We start from the raw sequence: 13,554 nt of genomic DNA, 5'->3' as shown, positions 1-13,554 counted from the left end.
CCTTCCAAGCAGGTTTAACGGCTTTGTCATTGGCCAGCCCACAGTTGCTGAGCCTACCATGGATGCTATGGGAGTCTGTTGTGTTTGTGCTCCCATGCCTGTGACACAGGTATTAAAAGTTAGTATCAGTGAAATATCAACCAACAATTAACTATAAGGATAATCACTATTGCTTCTATACCATTAATCAAAAACAGAACTTTTTTTTCTAAATTTGTTATAGGTTCATCTGGAAAGTGATACTTATAATGTAAAGAGCAGCATTTCCTGATGGCATAAGGCAGCTACCGAACACTACCATGCAATTTAATTTAATCACATTTAATTGCTCACATGCTGCATAGAGAGACTACAACAGTCACTGTACAGCCATCAACGTTAGTATTTGATAATGACATAAAGTAATCACTCCCATTTCTTGGCCAAGTGCATTGACAAGTCCATTGATCTGATGCCAAGCATTTTGTGTGTCTTACTGGGCATCTTTCCAGAGCTCTTTGTAGAGCAGGACACTGACCCAAAGAGGCCTCAGTGTTCTCATCTCTTGGGCATCAGCTGTTTCTTAAATTTCATCATCTCACACAGCTTATTCTGCAATGGTACTTAGCCGGTTTGTGGTCTGATTTGGTGAATATTTCAAAGAACTTGAATTTTTGGAATATGAAGACACATCCATGGGTAACAGGAAACTGACTGTCTTTATCTTGTCCCTAAAGAAAGCAGAATAAGGAGAAGATAAGTAAGACTTTTTAGTGAGACTTTATATAAAACATTTACTATTTTTTCTAAGCCCCCAAATCTGCCTAACTATTAAAAGCTCATTTGAAACATATCATATTTTGTTTAGTTATTCAACAATAATGCAAAAAATATATTGGAATTGGCCTTTTGATTAAGCCCGATGAAGAGTGCTGATAAAACTAAAATTTAAAACTACTGAGGGAAGATTATTCTCTTGATGTTTAAAGCTAAAGAATATCATATTGTCTCTGGCAAAGGGTCTTTCACATCGGAGCACTTCAGGTGAAACGAAGCAGAAATTTGAGGCAATTATTTTATAATCCAGATCAATCTGCAATTATAGACTTTAAATTAATGGAATATCCATCACACTTAAACAGTAAAGGGGAGAGAGGAGAGGTGGCAGTGACTTGTGTCATCTGAGGGATTAAATTGTTCCATTTTGCCCACTCCTTTTCCCTCCAACAGTGTTATATAGAATCTCGACATAAATTAGGATACACCGCTCTCAGGAAAAAGTTGAAGGAATGGTGTTTGAAATTATTGCCTTTTCTCCAGTATTGTCCTCTCTCTGTCTCTCTTTGTCTTAGATAAGGCCATCATTTCACTGAGTGGCCTATAGTGGCGTGCATCAAAGGGAACACATCTGCTCCCTCCCTTGGGAAGAAGGCCAGTGGTTCCATATGTTGGGATCAATAAAATAATAACTGCTCTGCCATTTATAAGCACTCACTTGACTATCTCATTTATTCTTCACAAAAACTCTGAGGTAACTGCTATTATGATTCCTTTTTTTTTTTTTAACAAAAGAATAAACTATGGTACAAAGCAGACTAATATCTTTTCTGAGGCCAATGATGCAGTTGAGATTTTAGCCATCTGATTCCAGAGGCTGCCTTCTTAACTATTTTGCTATAAGAAAAGGAAAGGATACAATTGACCCTTAAACAACACAGGGGTTAGGGGCACTTAGCCCCGGGGCTGTGGAAAATCTGTGCATAACTTGTGATTCCCCCCAAAGTTTAACTACTACTAGCCTACTGTTGACTTGGGGGCCTTACCAATAACAGGAACAGTTGATTAACACATGTTTTGTATGTTGTAGGCATTATATACTGTATTCTTACAATAAGATAGAGAAAAGAAAATGAAAGGCAATCATTAAGGAAATGTTCCTTAAGAAAATCATAAGGAAGGGAAAGGATATTTACGGTACTGTACTGTACTTATTGAAAAAATCCACATATAAATGGACTGGCGCAGTTCAAACCTGTGTTGTGTTCAAAAGTCAACTGTGTATGTATTTAATGTGTCTGGTTTCTCCTATCTGCAAAATGAATAATATAGCATTTCTAATTAAATTAGTAATTAATTAATTTTTATTAAAAAATTAATTTGAGTATAGTTGACACACAATGTTACATTAGTTTCAGGTGGACAACATAGTGATTCCACATTTGTATGCCTCATGCCATGCTCTATGTGGATCCTTTCCCCTAATCTTTTCAACAGCCTGAGCTTTTTTCTCAAAGGCAGAACATTAGATTTGTGTTTCTAGTTTCTCCAAAAATTCAGGAAAAATTAAAATTCTATCTCTGGTTTTTGGAGAGCATTTGTTCTTAGAAATATTGACATTGGCATTATTCTGTAAAACACTTTCTTGGTATAATAATGAGAAGGCTCACAAACAAATTAGGTACGATGTCTGACTTGTTCAAAAGCCAGTTCAAACAAATTGGTTCTTGATAAATCTTTCTAAAAATTTTTGAGAGCTATTAGAAAGTAAATGAATTTACAAAAAAAAAAAAAAGAGGACTAATGTAAAGACACATTACTTTACTAGTTAATCACCGAGGAAGTAAAAGACAAAATTAAAAAGCACTATAACAAAAAAATACATGCTTCATTCTTCTCAACAGTTCTCTGCAATCAACTGGATTTTATGCCAACCCAGCTGTTGATTTTAAGCCATTACTGACTTTCTTGTTTTAACATAAACCTGCAATTGGCTCAGTCTTTCCCATTAGAGTAGATTCTAAATTACCAATAGATTGTGTTCTAAATAGTTTATTCCTTGGCAGCTTGGAATTTGGAAAACATTTTGCTTCAGAAAAATAATATGTTATAGACTTTGGCTAGGCTCCCAAACGATCACAGAAAATAATATGAATTGAAACGGGAAAATTAATAATACTGTATGTCTCAGCATTATAGGTCTGTGAGAATGTAATGGCTTAAGTGTAAAAAAAACATGATATGTGCACTGCACAATTTCAAAATAGGCAGACACAGACTGGAAAGATAGATGTGCATCAAAATCTATATGGTGGTTATTCAGACAGTGAAGTTATGGAGGATTTTCCTTTTTATACTTTTTAATTTGAATATTGCGTTTATACTTTGTAATTTGCAATTTTCTTTTTATAATGAATATTTAGTTCCTTTATATAACTGGCTATATATATATGTATATGTGTACATATATATGCTTTTTCAAAACAAAGGACATTCCTTTTTATGATGAACATTTAGTGCCTCTCTCTCTCTATATATATAGTGCATATATATATATATGCATTTTAAGCAAAAGACACATCTCTGCCTTTCTTCCCTCTTCCCTCTTTGAAAACACATGGCCATTGGCACACAATGATTGGGTGTACACTTCTTGTTTCCATATCCCACATCTGCTCTGCCAATAAATCTTATGAACTCCATCTTCAAAGTATATCCAGAAACCACATCCACCATTACTACCCTTGGCCAAGAAATGATCATCTCTTGCTTAGATCATCTTTTTTTTTAGCCTTAACCTTGGTCTTTTTACTTTCTGTATTGTTTTCCTACAGTCTTTCTAAAGCCGGACTCCCAACATGATCTTTTATCTTTATTTGTTTTTTTAACGAGAAGAGTACGTTATGTACCCAGTTCACTTGGGATAAATCCAGAATCATTGGAGGGGAGTGGAAGGTCACCCATGCTTTGCCTTCATCTTCCCCTGCTCTCTTGCTCGCTCACTCTGTTCCAGTCACACCAGCCTCCTTTCCCTTCCTCAAATACCGATCATGCGCCCCTCAGCATCTCTTATATTTGCTGTCCTCTGTTCTTGGAAAGTTTTTCCCACCCAGAAATCCTCAGAATGCTTTCCCTTTTTACTCAGATGGTGAGGTATTTCCTAGCCACGATATATACAATTTCAACAATGCTTGCCCCTCTAACCCTTCCTTTTCCTTTTTTAATTGGTTTCAAGTTCTCTTTCGTACCTATCACCATCTAACATAAATGATACACTTTTATGTATTGTCCTATTTGTGGATTATCATGTTACAAAGGAACATGCTCCCCATGGGCAGGGACTTTTGACAATTTTTTTTTTCTGCTGTATCCTCATGGCCTAGAAGTCTGCCCAGCACGTGACACACCTCCAGGATTATTTGTTGGACGAATGAATGAATGTAATGAAGGTATGAAAAAAAATAGACCAAAAGGAGAGAAACGAAACTCATGATAACACTTGCCTTTTGGCAGGACCGGGGAAGAAGATATAGGATCTTTCTGTTAGTAACATTTTTTTTCCTTTTATATATAAAAATATCTGAAGAAAATGTGACAAAATTCTTGCAGAGTAAAACAGTGGTCTTTGTAACATTCGTTTCTGAATATTTTTGCATTTTAAAACTTTTCAGAAAGACAATTTTTACTAGCTTTCCAATAATTACAGGACAAAGCACACACTCGGGAGTGTTGCCTGGAAGGCCTCTTAGGATGACTCGTGCTCCCTCCTTCACCCTCATTCACTTGACTACTTTGGTTTTCCCCACAGTCATGCTTCCTTCTTCTGTCTTCTCGTCTTTTCTGCTCTACCTGAGGTTATCTTTCCATTTTTCTCTGCCTCACTACATGCAGCTGTCCTTCATAACTCAGGCTACTCTCTCTGTTCCTATAATAGAACTTTCTATGAGTGAAACACAATTTTCATCCTGTCTTGTAAAATCCAAATGAAACTGGCTCAGCCTTTGTGTCCTGCATCCTGTGGGAGGTCCAGCGCTCTTTCCAATATTGATGAGAATCCCTGCAGGCCTATCACTGGTTCTCTCTCAATTTGATTTCCTATCACTGCTGAACTTGACGACTCCTTTATTCTCTCCGCACCCCATTTGTCCCATTTTCTCTTCTTCATGAGAACCCAGGCCTCTTTTTCTCCTCAAAGGAGACAAATGTGTAGAGACTCTCCCTAGAAAGTCAGGGCCTAACTGGGAATTGGAAGGTAGGGGTGCAGCGTGTGAGAGAGGGGATGTCATGCTCTAGCCTTGTAGAGGGGATAAGTTAGGCTTGATAGTGACAGTTTTGTTCTGAAAGGGCCCTTGGCTCTACCCATTCCTAGGGTCACTGTCTAACCTTCTTCTTAAAGACTCCTTGCCCGTCTCTAAAAAGTTTTCTCAATTCTCTTTTTCTCAGGCTGCCCTTACCTCCCTAAACACCAGCTCCTGGATTTTGCAGAACAAGTTCCTTTCCTCTTTGCTTTGTCTCTTGGCCCTCTTGAGTTATGCCTTTTTTATACCGCCCAAAACCCATTGGGTCACTTCCCCCACAAGAACAGTCCTCTCTCAGGACTTTTGTGTTCAGTTCCTAAAATAAGTGTGCCTTTTCCCTGAGAAGCACTTTGTTAGAGTTATCAGTTCACTGGTGTGTTTTTGTCACTGAATGAAAGTTTCGAAAATAACATTTTGCTTTTGCTGAATCCTGTATCACTGGTGGTCAGCTCGGAGTACAGTCATTACTCGATGAGTAAGGGCAGACTGATGAAGTGTTCTGCTCATAGAGGCGTCTGTTAGAGTGTCATTTGACCTCAAAAAAAATTTCTTTTGATCCCCTAAATGCACATAAGTGAGATGGAAATTATTGTGGCCTAAGAGCCTATTTGGTTTTGTTTCCTCCACTAAGTAAGACCTTGCTTATCCAAGGGAACGCCTGAGTACCCATCACAGCATGTGTCTATAACCTGGCTTGAGGCAGATGGTACATTACCTGGTTACATTACCAAAAACATGCTCAGGAGAAGCTCTTTGGTTACAACTAGTGCTGGTCAAAGAATCTGCGGCAAACATCTCTTTTTTATTGTCTTGATTCTTAATTGAAGAACATGCCAGTGATTTAACTCTTCCCTGAGCTTCTAGAATTCCACTCTTTGGGTGTCTTTCTTTAGTTTCCCAGGGATCATTTGTAGCAAATGAATGAATTGGTGAGGAAATGGAATAGCGTCTAACAATCATGACGTTGCCTGTGTAGGAGACACGAAATTTAAGTTTATGAAAGTTCTACCTTTCATGATGTCCACAAATGGCAAATTATATTAATAGTACTTCATTAAAATGAACTAAACAAAACTATTGCTTTTGATTCCTTTTTTTCACATAAACTACATATAGTCACTGATTTATTTGACAAATAATTGAGTGCCAGTCAGATGTCAGGCACTTTTTTATGAGGTAGAGATGGGGATACATGCAAAACTCTTGCCTGCATAGAGCTTACCTTCTTGCATGCAGACAGATGATAAACAAACCTTATGTGATAAAATACTTGAGAAGTCAAGTTAGGCTGATAAAGACAAGGGGATAGAGACAGATGAGGGAGAGGTCTGGAAGCCAAATAAATAGTGTGGTTGGCGAGAACTTCGTGAGGATGCAGCATTAGAACAGAGACCTGGGCATGTAGAAATAATAAAACGAGACTTTAAAATGGGAAGAACATGGATATTCTGGAGATGCCAATGCTGGACAGCTTTTCTCTCTCCTTCTAGAAGATTGCAGAAGAACCCGTTCATTATAGACCCTCATTACCTGAATGGCCACAAATAATCGAACTAGCTGCTGTTAACTGGCCTACACTTGTGTGTCTTCACCTTAGTTGGAATAGTCGCTATGAGGAAGCCTGTTGATTGAGAGACAAAAGCACAGGAGGTCTGTGGAAAGAAGCAAAGGGTCCTCGCATGGAAAACTGGAGTATTCCTGAGAGAGATGGAGAGATTTATGGCCTTGTTTCTGAGAGCTTTCAATTCAATTTCTGTCTGTAAGTGTCTTCCAATAAACTCTTTTCTTGACGTGAATCGAGTCTTCTCTGTTCCTTGTAACTCAGGCACTTCGATTAAAAGAGCTTTATTTTAGGGAGTTTAGTTTGCCTGAATCCCCGCGACACTGCACTAATGCTGACCAGATATCCAGTTCTTACCCAGGGGGTGAAGAAGCCTGACTTTATGGGTCGGTTTTTCATTTTCTGGAGCACTTAAGAAATGTTTGCCGAATATTCTATCTTTCTGGTCACAGCTCTGGCATGAACTAGCATGGATGTTTAAGAAAGGCCTGCATCATGTTTGGGTTTTAAGAGTGCTAGAAGCACAATTATTTCTTACTTAAGTTTGCTGCCCACAACTGCAGAATGCAGATAGCAGATTATTAAGGCCATTGCAAAACGTGGAGGCTGCCTTGGCTTTTTATGGTTTGGAAAATTAGAAGAGCAGCTTTTAGGCAAGAGTTTGGAGCAGAGGGAAGTGTTTTAAGTTCAAATCTCTCTGAAGTGATTATAACTGCATGCAAATGCTGTTTCTAAATTATCTTTAAACACTACTTTGGCCATGATCTCTCTCTCTCTGTATACATATGTGTGTGTATACACACACACACACACACACACATCTCCCCAAGCAGCTGTGTTCCTGGGCTGTAGCATTGCTCTGTGCCCTCAGGTGAATGATGGGTAGGCTTCTCCACTCATAAAATCTCATTTTGTCTCACTACACATATCACACAATCAATAAAAGAACCTTTAATTCCAAGTGATTCTCTTCCAGGTCCTCTTTAATTGTTCCCTTTCTTAAAGAGACTCACATTTCTGATCTCATATGGTTCCTTCTCAAAGAATAGGTTCATATTACTCTATTGTCAAAGGATGGGGCAAGTTGCTTAATCTCTGGGCTTTATGTCCTCAACTGTAAAATAAGGAGATGATCTCAAAAGTCCCTCTCTAGTGGCAAATGTCTATGATTCAGTTTTAAGTATGAACGTCAATGGATATTGACAATGTCTTATTAAAACTGCTGATAAAAAACTTATGCCAAGGTCAAATAACATTTTTCTGGCATATCCAATGATATTAAGGTAACTACTACCAAGTAACTCCCGTTGAGTCTTACTTGTGTTATCTCATTTAGTGCTCTCAACAGCCAGAGGAGACAGATTTGGTCACTATCTCCATTTTACAGATGAGGTGAGTGATCATGAATGCATGTTACATTCATAGGATCACAGAACTTTATAGTTAGAATAGGCCTGGGAAGGCATCTCATCTAATCCATTCATTTTTACATGAAGATGCTAAGGTCAGGAATTTTCTGTCTTACTCAGCATTGACCAACTATTACAGAACTGGGACTGTAACCCGGTGTCTTCATGTTCAGGCCAATGTTATGTCACTTACTGTAGTAATAGTACATCACATATAGGACATAGATAAATACATGTGAAGTAACTCAACTGGGCTTCCAAGCACAAATTTAAATCATGTCTCTTTCTGTGTTTAACTGATACAACTAAAAAGAGTTCCCCCAATTTTACCAGTTTTTCACCCATCCTTTTTAAACTTAGTGTTAACGTTCATATTGGGAGTTACCATCCATATGCTGAAGAAGTACGATATCAATTGTGTGTTTAGCTCTTATTAATAGTCTAAACTCTCCTAAGCTTGATGGCATTCAGGCCCTGAGAGTTTAAAGGGTAATACTCTGTTCTTTGAATGGTGTAATTGTTGTTGTAAAATAGCCACAAGATATACTAAGACTCAACTTATTTTTTTATTAGGATAGCATCATAGAAAATAGATTTGATGGAGTGTCATCTACCTTTGGAGTAAGGCAATGGTTTTCAACTGGAGGAAATTTTGTCCTTCAGGCAACATTTGGAATGTCCGAAGGCATTTTTGATGGTCATGGCTGGAGGGTGAGAGGCAAGTACTACTGGCATCTAGTATTTTTTTTTTTTGGCATTTAGTATTTAGAAGCCAGAAAAGCTGCTAAACATCCTACAATATCCAAGACAGACCCATACAAATACAGAGCTTGTTAGTACAAAACGTCCAAGATTGCAGAGGTTGAGGAACTTCGGGGTAAGGATGTATTACAAATATCCATATTTCTCTTTTCTTCTTTTTTTTTTTAACCAGGAGAAAGTCTAACCTCCTTTTTCTTGTCAGTTACTCTTTTAGTTTTATTAAATAACCAGCAGACAGAACTACTCAGATCCAGAGTTGCACTTGACAAAAATGGAAAAAGCCCTGATTGAAATCTCTTCCCAGCTTTGAAATGTAGGGCATGCTAGAGAGACACCTCTTGAACAGAGAAAACCAGCTGGCAAATAAGACATGTTCCCCTGCCAAGCTGTTCAGAACCTCTAAACGGCATTGCCTGAAGCCCTTGACAGATATTAAGAGATTTGAGTATTTAATTACGTACATCAATTTTATTTGAATATGCTCGTGTAAGCAAGCACTGATCATTTAAATGCAGAACGTAGTTTTTGCCCTGCTGATTTCTGATTTCGTGTAGTCTTCGCAGTCAAAATACTTTTCCCATACAAGGTGAGTTGATTTTTAGAATGTATCAGACACTGACCCTGTGTCTTGAAATCTTCAACCTGTGTAGGAGATTGAATTATGGGCAACACAGACTCACAGAAGGCAGGAAGTTTCTTTGTAAAACATGGGTAAGAAATAACATCTGCCATTTGTTGTGAGCTTGCCAGGTGCTAAATTAAGCACTTAGTCTATTATTGCAGTGAGAAAGGTACTATAACCATGTGAGGTAGGTACTCTAACACTTTCCGATGTAGAAAACAAAGGTGAAAGATTTCTCCTGAGTATCTCTCGGTCAAGTGGATAATGAATGACAGAGCACTTGCAACCGTATTTGTCTGACTGTAATAACCATACCCTGAACTTTTGTGCAATATTATAACTTAATAAGTGAGCATGGTATTTGACACACACCCATTCAGTGTTCTATGATGTGACATTTAAATGCTTGAGGTCCAGAAGGAAAAAAACACAATTGTTTTTCATGTGACTGATTTTCACAAACCTGCCATTCCTACCTTTCCAGGAAGATCTGGAAATAGTTTTTGTTGTTGCTAAACTATGTTGCTTGAAGATGCTAACGATTTTTTCCCCTAGGGATTTAAAGGTAATCTACCAGGAGAAAAAGGATGGAACTCACCACTGCCAATGCCAACTTCTGCAATTATGTGAGAAGCAAAATAAACCTAATGTTTGGGAGAACTTTGCGAAGATGGGCACAGCCCAGAAGAGCTAAGGACATTCGGTACCTCGATGTTCGTGCACAGCTGGTGTCGCATCAATGGAAACACCGCCGAGAAGGATTGCTGGAGATTTTTCAGATGCTTTTTCGAGGTTACCAAGGTCTGTGACTTCCTCTTCCCTTTCATCTCCTGATTCTCCGCCAGGACCCAGGGCTCTCTGACTACTTGAAGTCAGCTTCATCCGGAGGATTTGATTCTCTTTCTCCAGCTTGTTGATCTGTGCCTGCATTTCCTGGATAATTCCTATGAACTGGATGTTAGCTTCCATTTGCCCCTTCTTGGGTAGCTCTGGTTTGCTCCTCTGAGGAGACAGGTCACCTTTTGCTCATGAACCAAACGCATAGTCTACTCAACAGGACTGGTCGACCCCACCCATAAACCTTCCTGAACAATAGATGTCACTCTTCTCTGGGCCGTCTTTCAGCACCTGGGGAGTTAGACTGTCAGGGAGGTAAAGGATCTCCATGACTTATTCATTCTGGGGTTTGTTTTTCAGGACAGAGCTTTCCTTTGTATCTTTCATTTCATATCAATCCACAGTTCTAGAATATTGTTTTGTGTCTGAAGAGAAGAGAGCATTCCAAAAATTTCCAGGGAGGAATAGAGTTTCTTGTTTCTGTCATGAACTCACCATTCCTACCAGCCACTCAGTTTTCTCTCTGTTACTACTTCTGGAATCAAATGTTTTATAGAATCATCAACTGTCATTAGTACTTGAAAACTGGCACCTAAGAATTATGCCCTGTCTTTTCTATAAGTATGTCATAATTCTGTACTTTGGGGGTAAATTACTAATTTTGACACTTGATTGAGGGTAACAGCAATCATAGGGGACATATGATTGCAGTGAGGTTATTATAGAAGATAATTATACCTAAATCCCTCAAGGTAAGGTCAAGGATCATACAATCACTTTTCAGTATCTTGTAAGCATTTTTGCTATTATTTGGTTTTAGAATGTTTGCTTGGGCAAAGGTTGCCCAGGGATATTTTGGGAAAGTAAGAAGATATAGGTTGAATATTAATCTTGAATGAGAAGGACATGGAACAATTAACAGCTTTCATTACCTATTTCCTGAAGAGGTTTCTTTGTTGGGAATCAAAAGTATGAATCTTAAAGAGCATATGCTCTGATAGCAGTATCTATTTGGAAGTTCAATTAATGTTTAAACATATGCACTTCTGCAATAGGGTAAAAATGATTAGAAAATTTTTCATGGTGATAGTTTTCCCTGCACATTCATTTCCTTCTGTTTTCCGTATATATTGATTTTTTTTTTTTTGCCTAGCTAAATAAATATTTGTTGATTGATCCAAGGCTGCAGTTTGAAGGAGTTATTGGAGAAAGTCTTATTCCCTTTTTATGTATATACATTTTTATATCTATTTAAATCTTGAGATGTGCTTATTAAAAAATCAGTCTAAAAATAATAAGGCTTCTTATTATACTTCTATTTGTATTTAAATGAATTTCAGTAAGTATTTCTGTGCCAGGCACTCTACAGGCTGTAGCAATGGGTTGTGGAAACACGGAATTCGGATTTTAAAGGTTATCAGTCGAACCACCTATCAGATGTTCAAATCTGTTCCATGGCATTTCGGTAATGGATTATTGACCCTATATTTGAGTATTTCTCCTTTAGGAGGATTCCCTTCCTACCAAGGAAAACTATTTACTTCTTAACTAAGATTATCCACAATGAGCAAAAATTGGCCTCTATATAGTTTGTTTCTCATTCTTCTCTTTGGAGAGGTTATGTAACACAGCCAATCCTTGTTTTAATGAAAATTCTTGTTCCATCATGTTCTAATGAGTGTCTATTCTCCAAAATAAACATCCCTAATTCCTTCAACTGTTTGTGATATAATGTGGGATCAAGGGCCTTAAGTCCATCCTGGACACTCTCTTTCAAACATGTTTCCATTTGTTGATAAGCCTCTTGAATTAGGATGTCAGGCCTAAATGCATTCTCCTGAAGGATCAGAATAACCCAGAGTATGCTGCTCTAGCTTCTGTAAAGTGTTTTTTGGAAAAAATTCCATGAAAGTGGGCAGTAAAAATCATTTTTGGAATTATATCCAGCACAACAGAACAAGACATAAAAATAACTTGTATAACTGTTGGAAATGACAAGATAGCTATCCTTATTTATAGACAATTTGATTGTAAATCTAGAAAGTTCAAGGAAAAGAATAAAAACATTATTTTGTAATTTACCCTATGTTGCAAAATAAACATTTAAAATCAGTAGTCTTCCTAAACACTATTAATAACCGTATAGAAAAAAATTATTGGGAAGTATTCTGCTGCCAATAGGTCCCCATATATAAAAACTCAGAAATGATCTTTTAAAAAGTTTGTAAGGCCTATAATGAAGAAAAATCTAACATTTTACAGACATAGAGAACTTGAGACAATGGAGATTATGATCCCGGTGAGAGGATTATCTTTTTTAAAGAAGTCTTAATTTATTTCTAATTTATAGATTTAATGGAAGCCCAATCAAAATCTCTATGGGACTTAAAAAAAAAGGAAATTGATGAACCCATTCTAAGGATCATCTGGAGACAATAGTTTTAAAGTATGTGAAAATAAAGAGTATTTGTTGGGTCCTTGCCTTATTAAATTTTTCAGTATAGTCTGAAGTTCTAAAGGTGAAAACAGTGAACATCAGTGAATTTGCAGACAGGAAGTTACAGACAATTCCTAGAAGAAACACAAATGGGAAAAAATGTGAAAAAAGCCCAACATCACTAATAATTTTGTAAATTAAAACAGTGAAATACTTTTTTTGTTTTTTGTAGGGGCCTAACAAGTTAGCAAAGATTTTGAAAAGTGAATAAAATTAATGCAAAACTGTTAATAATTATTTATTGACACTTATCAACTGACAATACTTATTGATAGGTTTCTTTTTGATAAGCAATTTAACAGTAAGTAGTAAGGATATTTTAAAAGTTTTTAACTGTTGACTTTTAAAATCTACCTTCTAGACTTTACCTAAGAAAGTAATTACATTTAAAGATTTTATAAAAGTATGCTCATTGCACACTAATAGCAAAACCTTGGAAATATCTAAATGTTCAACAAAGGAGAACAAATAAATAAAATATGGAATAGCCATGAAACAGGATAGTATTCTGAACCTGAAAACATTGAGTGAAAAAGTAATATATCCAATTGTATATAGAGTAAAATCAATACCATATAAAATGGATTGGAAACACCACAAAAGGAAAATGATTCCTATTTCTGGTAAGATTTTGGATGATTTTTATTTATCCCTGTATGTTATCTGAATTAAAAAATATATAGTTACATGAAAGACTTCCATAAGGAAAAAATTAAGTAATGAAAGGAAAATAGATAATATGAAAGAAATTTAATAAAATGAACCAACATCACATTTTCTTGGGTTTTTTTTTTTTTAACTTTTGATTAAGT

General features: G+C 36.8%; 1 protein-coding gene across 1 annotated transcript; it reads right to left on the bottom strand.

Moving 5' to 3' along the window:
- Positions 1-586: 586 nt before the first annotated feature.
- On the bottom strand, positions 587-10,377 carry CCDC195 (coiled-coil domain containing 195). Its single transcript, XM_073904120.1, has 3 exons — positions 10,116-10,377; positions 5,770-6,022; positions 587-710 (listed from the first exon to the last, which is right to left on the bottom strand). The coding sequence occupies exons 1-3, from the start codon at positions 10,375-10,377 to the stop codon at positions 587-589; spliced, it is 639 nt and encodes a 212-aa protein (XP_073760221.1).
- Between the last annotated feature and the right edge of the window lie 3,177 nt (positions 10,378-13,554).

Source organism: Callorhinus ursinus, unplaced genomic scaffold, assembly GCF_003265705.2.
Source record: "Callorhinus ursinus isolate GAN/ISIS: 27379988/994484 unplaced genomic scaffold, GSC_fseal_2.0 scaffold2, whole genome shotgun sequence".
NCBI classification, from domain to species: Eukaryota; Metazoa; Chordata; class Mammalia; order Carnivora; family Otariidae; genus Callorhinus; species Callorhinus ursinus.
The sequence above is the reverse complement of the archived record's forward strand: the minus strand, read 5'-3'. Positions and strand labels throughout refer to the sequence as shown.